Source organism: Canis lupus, chromosome 7, assembly GCF_011100685.1.
Source record: "Canis lupus familiaris isolate Mischka breed German Shepherd chromosome 7, alternate assembly UU_Cfam_GSD_1.0, whole genome shotgun sequence".
NCBI classification, from domain to species: domain Eukaryota; kingdom Metazoa; phylum Chordata; class Mammalia; order Carnivora; family Canidae; genus Canis; species Canis lupus.
In genome coordinates this window covers 9987648-10000390 of record NC_049228.1, presented here as the reverse complement: position 1 = coordinate 10000390, position 12743 = coordinate 9987648, and the positions used below count along the sequence as shown (strand labels likewise).

Sequence of the window (12743 nt, the reverse complement as noted above, 5' to 3'; positions counted from 1 at the left end):
GGTCATGATCCCAGAGTCCTAAGATTGAGCCCCCCACATCAGGCTCCCTGCTCCTCGGGGAGCCTGCTTCTCCCTTTCCCTCTGCCTGCTTATGCTCTCTTTCTGTCAAATGAATAAATAAAATCTTTTTTTAAAAAAGATTCCACATATTTAAAAAGGTCATACAGTGTCTTTCTCTGACTTATTTTACTTAGCATAAAACCCTCAAGGTCTATCCATATTATTGCAAATGGCAAGACTTCACTCCTTTTATGGCTGAATAATATTCCTCCATGGTGTGTGTGTGTGTGTGTGTGTGTGTGTGTGTGTTTATCCATTCATTCATTGATGAACATAAGTTGTTTCCCTATCTTGGCTAATGTAAATAATGCTGCAGTGAACGTGGAGGTGCACATTATCTTTTCCAGTTTGTATTTTTCTTTTCTTCAGATAAATACCTAGAAGTGGAATCAGGAGCTTTTCCTAATGTCTGGACCCTACATCTGAGAATTTGAATAGGATGAGTAAGGGTGGAAAAAGGGGATGGCACTGAGTATCTCTATCAGAGTAGCTGCCACTCTGGTTTCTTTTAATCTCCCCCTTGCTTGGCTCTTCCTCACCAGCCAGCCTCCTCTCCACTAATCAGTGCCTGCTTTCTCACAGCCACTCTTAATTAATAGCCTCAGTCTCTTCTTCTCTCTTGCGCCATTTGCTCTGCTCTCCCCTAACTTTAGATGAACCCAGTCTGCCTCCAGTGTGGGCTATTAACAGCCACAGTTCTTGAGGTATGTAAAATTCTTTCATGGATTTTTTTTTCTCTTTTGGTGGTAGTGGGTCGTTCTTTATTCTTCACTAAATAGTGAATACCTGACCTGGCAAGACACAGTAGAAATATGACTCTTGTACTTAATAGTGATTCCAAAAGTGACTTCTACTGTCATGTAATCCAGTTACCCAGTATTTCTGTCAATTATATAGCATTGATTTTCATTTTATATTTGAGTAGCCTTAATACTATCAATATTTTGTAAATAAGAATATGAAGCACTGAATAGTAAAACAGTTTGTGGCATGAACTTTTCAGGCATATTTTTTTTTTATTTTTGAACTTAGGTGAGCTATTATGGTCATGTTAAGCAACCTTTCTTCCCCATATTAATTCTGTTTTGTGAGTCAGTATAATGGCCTTAAGCATCACTGTTTTTAAGGAATTTGTGGTGCATTAATACTGTTTTTAATTTATTTTTGAGATGTGAACTATCTCGATCAATACTAGTCTGTAACTTTTGAGGGAGGTTTATTGATGATATATTAGAAAAAGGAGGAAAAAATATGTGTGTGGGGGGGTAGGTGATAATCTTTGTCTTTGGTTTTTAACAAAAAATTTTAAAATTCGGTTATTAGTAGAGAAGAAATCTGGAAGAAAACTTCCAGATTTTATTCAGTTGTCCTTCATTCTCTTTGGAAATAGTGGACCTGACCTAGTTCTTTTTTGAGAATTCGTTTCATAGAACAGTATGTTAAAATATTTTTGTTCTTCCAATCCAGTACAGTGTAAGAACTGGCAGGTATCCATAGCTTCTGTTCTTTAACATGCAGATAATCTTATTCCTTAGTTAAAATATTGACTCCATTATTATACTTCTAGGTCCTAGGATAGCAAGGTATGAGCTGAGGAAGATAGCTACTTCATACATAAAATAAATGCTTTTTCTCTACAAGCATTTTTCTTTAAAGATTTTATTTATTTATTCATGAGAATACACAGAGAGGAGGGAGAGAGGCAGAGACACAGGCAGAGGGAGAAGCAGACTCCATGCAGGGAGCCTGACCTGGGACTCGATTCTGGGTCTCCAGCATCAGGCCCTGGGCTATAGGCGGCGCTAAACCACTGAGCCACCAGGGCTACCCTCTACAAGCATTTTTATCTTGATTTGTTTGCTGAATGACTTTCTAACACTGGTCTTTGAAGTATGTAGTGGTATGGTAAAAGTATGATAAAAGAATACCATAAATATTGGAAACTGAATTTATTGGAAAAAAATTTAGATTTTACAAAATTCAACTTAACTTTATTGCTACATCAGGATAATTTTTTAATAAGAATTTGATTGAGCTGCCTTCACTTGTTTGATTTAGTATACCATGTGAGTCTTAGTAAATTGACATTTAGTTTGAAAATAAATTTTGGCTAAGTTATGGCTGAGAGATAAAGTATGTTAGATTTAATCTTGAAAGGATTATAGAAATGAACATTGAGAACCATTTATGATATGTAACATTAGATGTCTATTAAAATGTTCTAGATGTTTAAAAACAGTGCCATTCTTTTGCATATTTGATCAGAAAAAAACTATAATTTGAGAGTATGGAATAGAATGGGAAAGAGAGAAAAAGGATGGGAAGAGTTGAGGTGGGTGAGGTATATTAGCTTCAGGGGCTACTATAATATAACAGAGGACCACAAACTGGTGGCTTCAAATAATAGAAATTTATTCTCACTGCTCTGAAGGTTTGAAGTCCAAAATCAAGATGTCAGCATGGACATGCTATCTTTGAAAGCTCTAGGGGAGTATCCTTCCTTGCCTCTTGCTGTTTCTGGTAATTGTCCTCAGTCCTTAACTTGTAGATCTGTCACCCCAGTCTACCTCTGTTGTCATGTAGGTTTCTCTCTATGTATCTCTCTGTCCACTTTTCCCTCTTGTAAAGGGACACCAGTCATATTGGACTTAGATTTAGGGCCCACCCTAATCCAGTATGATCTCATCTTAAACTGATTATTTCTGCAGAGACCCTGTTTTCAAATAAGGTCCCATTTACAGATTTTAGATGGATGAAAATTTGGTGGGGGGGACACCCATTAGAACCCATTTCAGAGGATTCTAAATTCAATATATGAGATTTAAGCCAACACACTAGAATTATCTACTTTATATAAAGCAAACAGGTAGGATACATTTATGTAAAAAAACTTTTTATTTGCAGTTGTATTCACTTACATGTTTTCCCATCGCATAGACTTAGGTATCTAGCATTTTCCATTAATGTGGCAGAAATTACATTAAGGAAATATTAGGTTATGAAACTTATGTTTATATAGATGTGGAGCCAGAAGACTTTCCATGTTACCTCTTAATAGCTCAATATTTATAGAACCAAGATAGACTTTTCTTGAGCATCTTAACTGCTATTAGAATAATACATTTGTTCTTTTTATTTTATATTCACAACACCTAATAGTGCCTGATGCTGATTTATTGAATGAGGAATGAATTAAAGTGTGTGTGTGTGTGTGTGTGTGTGTGTGTGTCTGTCTGTCTCTGTTGAAGGGTTGTCAGCAGAGGCATGATGGGGGAATTTTTATTTAGCAAATATATTCCTCTCCCTCCTTTATATTTTATTTTTTGAGTGTGTGTATATGCATGTAAGCAGGATGGGGGGAAGGTCAGAAGGAGAGGGAAGGAGAGCATCTTAAGCAAGCTATATGCCCAGCACAAGCCCAACATGGGGCTCAATCTCATGACCCTGAAATCTTGATCTGAGCCAAAATCGAGAGTCGGATGCTTAACCAACTGAGCTACCCAGACACTCCTCCCACCATCCTTTTTAAAACCCAACTAATGGCTTTCCTGATACACTGTTCTGCATTTTGCTGTTATTACTTATAGTATATCATTTCATAATAGTATATAAATGCTATGATTATATAATATTCCTTTACTTATAATTTAATTAGTTTCCCTTTTAAATTTTTAATTGTGATGAAATATACATAGCAAAATTTATCATCTTAACCATTTTTTAAAAGATTTTTTAGGGCAGCCCCGGTGGCGCAGCGGTTTAGTACCGCCTGCAGCCTGGGGTGTGATCCTGGAGACCGGGGATTGAGTCCCGCATTGGGCTCCCTGTGTGGAGCCTGCTTCTCCCTCTGCCTGTGTCTTTGCCTCTCTCTCTCTCTTTGTGTATCTATGGATGAATGAATAAATAAATAAATATTTTTTAAAAAAGATTTTAAAAATATTTATTTTAGAGAGAGCTCACAAGCAGGCGGAGGAGCAAAGGAAGCGGGGGAGAGAGAATCTTGAGCCAACTCCACACAAGTGTGGAGCCACATGATGTGGGCGGGCCTTGATCCCACAACCCATGAGATCATGACCTCAGCTAAAACCAAAATTGCTCAACTGAGCCATCCAGGCACCCCCATCTTAACTATTTTTAAGTGTACAGTTCAGCATTGTTAAGTATATTCACATTATTGTGTAACCAATCTATAGAACTTTTTCATCTTGCAAGACTGAAGCTCTCTATGAATTGAACAACACCTTCACATTTCTCCTTCCTGGCAACCATTATTTTTTTCAATTTCTATGAATTTGAGCTAGTCTCCCTTGCTAGTCTCTCTTTCCTCTTTATTTTTTTCTAAGATTTATTTATTTGAGAGAAAGAGAGCACATGAGAGGGAGGAGGGCCACGGTGAAAGGGAGAGAGAATCTCAAGCAGACTCCAAGCTGAGCATGGAGCCCTATGTGGGGCTCGATCTCAAGACCATGAGATCACAACCCAAGCCAAAACCAAGAGTCAGCTGCTTAACCAACTGCATCACCAAGGCACCCCTTCCTCTTTGTTCTTACAGAGCTGTAGTAACTAGTTTTTCATATGTCATTCTGCACATAAATATATCTGTAAGTTGAATTCCTAGAAGTATAATTTCTGAGTAAAAAGCTTTCTGCATTTCTCAGTTTTGATATATATTGCCAAATTGACTTCCCAAACTGTTGTACCAATTCATACTCCCCACAGCAATGTTTGATACAGCAGCTGTTTAAATATGTTTTGGTAGTTAGCTTGTCAGCTGAGCTGAATTAGAACTTGGGGAAGGAAAGGCCACTGGAAGGAAAGTTAGTACTGCTGCATTTTTCAAGGATCTGGGCTCTCTCCCAGTATTCTGCCTCTATTTCTTAAGGATTATTTGACATCCTTTTTTTTTTCTTTTTAAGATTTATTTATTTATTCATGAGAGAGAGAGAGACATAGGCAGAGGGAGAACTAGGCTCTTCGCAGGAGCCCGATGTGGGACTTGGTCCCGGATCCTTGGATAACGACCTGAGCTGAAGGCAGCTGCCCAACCACTGAGCCACCCAGGCATCCCTTGACATCCTTTTAATGTAGTTTTATGCTGCATTCAGTTAAAAAAAATTAAAAATTTTCCTATACAATATAAGCTATTTGAGTGTTGGCAATAATATCTGATAGAATGATTGGAATATCTCACTTTGCAAGGAGGTCACATAACTTAATACTGTATGTTTAGCTCAGCTGAAATTTCCTTAGTACAAAATTTTAAGGTCTTTAAAATCAATAAATACATGCCTTGCTTAAGTGAGTTTTAAAAGAAAGAAAAAATTAGATCCCTTTTCTCACATGAACTCCTATGAGGAGTTCCACTAATGTTGGGGTGACAGTGAATGGTGTCTGGAGAAGGAGTGGAGCTGGAAGAGGCAAAGCAGGTGTGCTCCACATCTCCCCATGCCTATTTCATCCAGAATTATTACACACAGGTGGCTTGATTTCTTTTCCTTTAGCATGTGTGAGATGCGTGAATACTAATGCATAATCAGCCTCTCATAATTTATGTCAAACATTTGAGGAACCTTAGAAACTTTGTCTTGTAGAATCCTGATGTTCAGAACTGAGGCTCGATTATATTTTTTTCTGTGAAGTAGATTTACTGTAAAATGAAACATAACTATAAGGGGACACCACTGTTTTCCTTAGAGTGTACATATAGGTTTAGGTCCAATGACTTTTTGTCTAGAGATTTTTAATAAATGTAACATATTTACTAGTTTTCTTATTTTAAAATGAAAATACTTGCATATATTTGTAATGTTTCACATTTTATTATGAAGTAGAATTTGAAGGGCTCTGGAAACCTTGTCCTAATCATGATCAGTATCAATAGTTTGGATTTCATTCCCCAAGATATTTTTCACTGTATCAAATAACATAAATTTTATTCCTTCTCTAAAAAGGTGGAATCATGCTATATGTACTGTTTTGTGATTTGCTTTGTTTCCTTGATAACAAGTCAAGTGTTAGTGTATAGAGAGATACCCTCTATACTTTCAGTGGATTTATACTCTTCCCTTATATTATTACTTTCTTTTCACTCCCTTATTGGTGAACATTTAAGTTCCAATAAACATCCCTTATGCATATATCTTTGCCTATTTGTACAGATGTTTGTACAGGATAAATTCTAAGAAATAGAACTTCTAGATCAAAGGATGACCATTTTACATTTTAATGGGTATTTTGGGGCTTTATAAAATTTTATATCTTGATGTTTAGAGGAAGTAAACTTAGTTGCAACTTTGAGAAGTTTTAGCTAGGTGATGTATCATCATTGATGTACAGCAGTTTTTCTAACATAAGGTTACTGGTAATGTAAACTCTTTAAAGTCATGGCTTTTTTATTCTTACAGTGATGGAATGGGGGGACGATATTAAAGCAGTTTCAAAAGATGAAGCAGTAATGTTGGTGAATCATCAGGCAACAGGAGATGTGTGCACTCTGATGATGTGCCTCCAAGACAAAGGACTGGTAAGCCATCCTGAAGGCAGAGATAGACAGCAGAAGGGAGAGATTAACAAAGAATCAATTCAAGTGTCTTACTATGGTTTAGAACATTAACTTTAATATCTATACTTTTCCTGAAAATTGAGAAAATTTTAAAAAGAAAAATATATACAATTCTAGGTAATTCTAACTATAATTAGAATTCTCATCTATAATTCTAAATATAATTCTAAATCTAGGACAGGGATGTGGAGACTTTCAAAAAAGTAACTGGAAAGTAATGTAAATGATATCTCCATAAAGCTATTTTTTAAAAGATAGATGAGGTAAAAACAGTTAAGATAATCAGATTGAGGGCTGTCTTGAGGTGAAGTGGTGAATCACTGGCTTGAACAATACAGACACAAAAAGCAGTATTGTTTAAGATGAAAGAGGCTAAGTTGGTCAGTGAATTAGGTGATCTTGGGGATGTGTACCCCAAGAAATAAAGGTAAATATTTTGGATTGAAAGAAAAGATATTAGGCCCATTTTATTAAGTGTTGCTAGGTTATGTATGAACCATCGTTTTTATATGGCTTATATTGATAACTAAAATCCATCTATCAACTGAGCGGGTATAAAATAAATTCAGTCTTTAGCATTAAAAGAATTGTCACCTTAGAAGTTAAAGAGGTTGCGTTCATAGAAAACTAAATAAATAGAGAGTGTATAAATTAAGGGAGTTAATATTTATCCTAATAGTAAAGAAACAAATGAATAGAGTTTATTAAGTACTTCATATTTATGGTCAGTGACTGTAATAGAATACCATCCTGTAAAACGCTGTCCTAAAGGATCTAAGAGTTCAGCGCAAGTGGAGGGAAAGTATAATGACCAATACTGAATTGCAAAGTGAAAGTTATTTAGTGGAGGGTGAGCCCCCCATCTACAACAGGTATAGAAAACTTTGTAGAGGGGAGAGGACATAAACTTGGCATAGTTAGAGTGATGAAGCAAGTGCCTTCTTCCTTAGTGAAACAGTATTGGCCAGAGCACCAAGGCAAGACTAGCGTAGTGTGTTTAGGTCCCAGAGATTTTGATGCAGTAGCTCAGGATGGGTAGGAGAGTCAGAAAATGAGGTGAGAGTAAAGGAAAATATGTTTGGTTATTATAGAATCTGTTTATCTGGAAAGCAGAGGCATAATCTTGCTGGAATGTGGAATAAATTCAAACCTTTCTTATATTCAGAATCTTGAACTGTTAAGAGAATATCACTGTATAAATAGGTTTGCACTTATAATAATATTTATTACTTGTGATGTTAAAATTTTGTAATGACTAGTGTATTTGGCTTTTCATCAAAGAGAATCCCCAATTAACATTTTTATTCTTAATGACATGGTAATTATTCTGAGGCCTTACAGTGTCCTTAATTGGTTTTTTAATTTCAAAGAATGATTATAATGGTCAGTATAAATACACCTAACTTTATTATTCTCACCCCAGTTTGTCATGGATAATAACTATATTAACTAGAATAGTAGGTAATCTGAAATTCACTAATTATGCAGACAAAGGAAAATTTGTCTCACTTGTTTGCTTTTGTAGTTTGACTTAGGTTCATTTTTCTGTCCAGAGTAATTTTATTTTTATTTTCAGATTAGTTATACCAAACATTTTTATTATGATCTGATATTAGCAAATAACTTGAAATCTTGAGGAATTTTTTATCTTCTTTCATAAAGGAGTAATTGAGAAATAAAAAGCTGGAAGCATCATAATCTCTCCCTCCTGCCTAGATAAGCATAGGGCAATATTAATTTACACTTACCAATACAAATGTTGACTTGGCTTATGGCATACTCTGTGGGTACATTCAAAAAAAGAAGGCTATGGGGATCCCTGGGTGGCTCAGTGGTTTGGTGCCTGCCTTTGGTCCAGGGCGCGATCCTGGAGTCCTGGGATTGAGTCCTGCGTCGGGCTCCTGGCATGGAGCCTGCTTCTCCCTCTATCTGTGTCTCTGCCTCTCTCTCTCTATGTCTATCATGAATGAATAAATAAAATCTTTAAAAAAACAAAAACAAAAAAAGAAGGCTAATGCTGAATTGTGGGCCAATTAAAAAATGTGTTTAAAAGCAATGTTATTGTAACAAAGCTTTTAAAATTTAGTAGGAGACTTCTTGTACTACCTGTTAATGTCACTCATCCGGATTTCTGTTGGCATTTTGGTAGGACAGCACTGTTGTACTGAACTGTCTTGGGCGTTGCTGTATGTTTTCCATACCTGACTGCTACCCACTAAATGCTGGTAGCACTCCCTAGTCATTGTGACAACCAAAATTATCCCTACAAATTTCTAAACAGGACAACCATTCAGTTTACTATAATTTCAGAAGGGTATAAAGGATGGAGTCCTTCATGTAAGCCTCTCTAGATGTTTTCTATATTTAGAACACCCATGCTTCCAGATAAAGAATAATTGATGTGGACTAATTCTGTTCTGAGTGACAGGCCTATGAAACATTGACATTTGAAGAGTTGCTTCAGGCAACTGGTATTTACTGACCTTCATTCGAGGACTATAAAACGAAGAATTAATTGTATTTTCTAAATGTGCTGGTGCCTTTTAAATGGTATCTGTGAATTGAGCCATGCCCTTTTATGGTAAACGATGACAAAACTAAGAATTTTTCTTTCTTTCTTTTTTTTAAAGGTTTTATTTATTTATTTGAGAGAGAGACTGAGCAAGAGTGAGAGCAAGAGAGAGAGAAGAGAGAGAAAGAGCATGAATGGGGGGAGGGTAGAGTGAGCGGGAGAAGCAGACTCCCCACTGAGAAGGGAGTCCAATGCAGGACCCCAGAATCATGACTTGAGCTGAAGGCAGACTTTTAACCAACTAATCCACCCGGGCACCACAAGAATTTTTATTTCTATCAAAAGAACTTTATTAGACATGTAATAAACATTTATTGATTTGTAACATTTCCTCTAAAATAAGGACAGAATTATCCATACAAATTAGGACAGAATTATCCATACAAATCTCAGAAGATAGCTTGGCTATTTTATTGAATTGATTTGTTTTAGATGACCATTCTAATTGAAGAAATAAATCCACTGTAAATGTAAGGTTAAATATAAAAGCTTGTTGCTTTAGCGTTGGTATTTTAAACCCAGAAATCAATAAATTGCCACTAAACTTCATATTGTGTATAAAACTCAAGTATTTTATAGATTGAAACCACTTGTTTTTGGTTTGTTCTTTGGAGCACTTTTCAGCAAATTCCATTTAGTTCAAATCTCAATCTATTTAAACAAAGTCATTACAAAGCAAAACAAGACTGAAAAATGAGATGTTGGCAATCACTTTATTCTGTATTAGTTGACTTGGGGAATCAGTTCTTTACTGGCCATGTATCTTTATTTTTTTTTCAAAGTGATTTAACATAGGAAAGCTGATGGGATAGGAGTTTTGTAATTGAACTATTTAGTGATGGTGAAAAATTAAGGCAGAAGCTTGAATGTTACATTATTTGTCAGGTTTTATAATGTTTCTGTAAAAGCAGTGTGGGAGTGTCAATGCTAATTTTTTTCCTAATATATAAATTCATATAATTTGGTGCTTTGAGTTGAAGTTTTACATATATTATTCCCTTAGAAACCAAAGTAGAGCTCTATTGCATTCTTGATTGAGACTGTAGCTTTTAATGAATTTATTTAAAGATTATAACAAGGAATGCCATTTCTTCAGCAGAGAGGAACAGTTAACTAGTTTATTAATTAGACCCCTGTTTACACTTATATTTAATTTTGAAATTTGTTTGAAATAAAGTCATTTGCTCTTAATATGAGTATTGACTCTTATCAGCAAAGGATATTTCTATGTTTAAGAACTGAGATGCTATAATATTTTTGTGCTGATAAAGAGTATAGCCTTGCATAAACTAACAAATATTCTTTTTAACAGTAGAATGTATAAATCATTATATGATATGAATTTTGAATGTTCTTTTATTTTGGACATTTTAGTACTTTTATAAAATTTTATAATTTTACATTTATACATTCATAATTTATAACTTAAAATTTTAGCCATTTAGATAAAGTCATATTTTATAAAGCTTTAGTGCTTATTAATTAAACTTATAACCCTTATTTTGATAACTTCATTTTATTGTTTCAAAATAATTTTACAAGTTAAATAAGAATTATCAGAGACTTTGTTTATGGTAGAACAAATTTGAAATCATGAAGTCCAAACTTAAGAAGTTAATTCAGCTTTATTTGTTAGGTAGTAATATGTGTATATACATGAGACCTGGGATCTCAAGACTTGGAATCAGGACTATTATTTTTCTTGGAGACTTTGTTCCTTAATTGTAGAAATGAACACTAGATTTAAGATATTAGGTTAATTAAGAGTATATGCTTGGATGATTATATTTAAAATTTAGAGAGCTGGCTGCACTGTAGCAGGTTTCTTCTATTTAACGTGTAATTATTTCTTTTAGGTTGTTGCACAAATGATGTGGTTGATGGATCATATTTTTAAGTACACAAACTTTGGAATTGTTTCTCTAATTCATGGAGACTTCTTTATAAGACAGGTGAGTAATGAGCATTCCCTTTTTCACAATGATAGCCTGATCAGAATGATTCTTTATTGCAAACATAGGCATACCCAAACCAATTACATTAGATAGAGTGGGCTCTAGTATGTCAGGGGGCTCTTCCTCTGAATCTTTGTTCTCTGAAACATTTATTTTGATCTGATTTTGAATATGCTCAAGCCGTAAAATGGTGACATTCCAAATATTCTAATCTCTGCCTTTCTCCTCACATCTAAACAGTGCAATGTTTAGTAAAGATTTATCAAGCCCCAGCCACAGTCTCAGCTCTTCTGCTTCTTAGCTTTGTGAATCAGGCAAGTTATTTAAGTTCTCAAGTTTCCTCATTTTTCAGATGAAAATAGTAGGTATTGCCCTCATAGGGTGGTTGTGGGAGTTAAATGAAGTAATACAGTAATACACTCAGAACAGTGCCTGCTCCCTTTGTCATCATTTTTATCAGGATTATCACTATCATCATCTGTGTTTTCACAATTATTTTTATTGACAAGTCACTATTATATGATAGAGAAAGTATCTAAAACCAGTAGGTAGATAAAAAAATATTTTGGAAATTCATTGTAGGAAAAGTGAATTCATCAGTTTTTATGAATTCAGAAAAACTTTAGAGAAGATGATGATATTAGGCACAAATCTAAAGAGTAACAGTGAGTTTGATAGAGGAAGATATATTGAAAATGAGTCCCAAGCATCAGGTATAAGTTTAGTTAGTGTAGAAGAAAAAATCATACCCTCTTATCATCTCAGCACTACATTATGGTATTTATTTCCCTTGTATACTACTAGTATCACATGCTTTGTTTTCTCAAAAATTGAAATATATAAGAGTTTTTATGTATAGTAATGCCACATTTATCTGGTATTCATATATTTAGCAGCTTTAGCCTTGCACATAATAAGTACTTCATGAATAACTGATGAATCTGATTAAGCCTCATCAGAGAACCACAAATTCAGAAATAGGCTGGAAGTGTGTAAACTTCTAAGGGGATTATAGGTGTCACAAAACACAAATGCTTTACTCTAGACACTTTTATATACAGAACATTTGGTTTTTCACATGCTATGCAATGATCTAGTTTCTTCTGGAAACACTTTTGGTTCTTCTGAGCAGAAAGATGAATGAAAGCATTTCACTGGAACCTCAGGAGGAAGCAGCAATGGGGATTGGCCAAAAGCTTGAGACAGAATAAGCAGTGATTAGAACAATTTAACAAGGGAAACTAGCCTAATCTTTAGAGTACCACGAGGGAAAGAAGCAGAAGCAACCATTGAAGCTTAGCAGTCTAGGTGAATACAGAGCCCTTTCCATCATGAGAGTGAGGAAATTATCACGGTTATACTGTAGACCCTGTTGATAATCCCAGGCTTCATTAGATTATACTAAATGGTCAGTGTACTTTGAGGATATAAAAGTGAAAATAAGGATCCCTGGGTGGCGCAGCGGTTTGGCGCCTGCCTTTGACCCAGGGCGCAATCCTGGAGACCCGGGGTCGAATCCCACGTCGGGCTCCCGGTGCATGGAGCCTGCTTCTCCCTCTGCCTGTGTCTCTGCCTCTCTCTCTCTCTCTCTGTG

At 35.3% G+C, this 12743-nt stretch overlaps 1 protein-coding gene across 1 annotated transcript in view; it reads left to right on the top strand.

Moving 5' to 3' along the window:
* LPGAT1 (lysophosphatidylglycerol acyltransferase 1) overlaps positions 1 to 12743 on the top strand; it is an 81709-nt gene that overhangs the window by 28687 nt on the left and 40279 nt on the right. Inside the window, 2 exon segments of the mRNA XM_038542072.1 lie at positions 6465 to 6583; positions 11051 to 11146. Of these exon segments, the coding sequence (XP_038398000.1) occupies positions 6465 to 6583; positions 11051 to 11146 (215 nt within the window).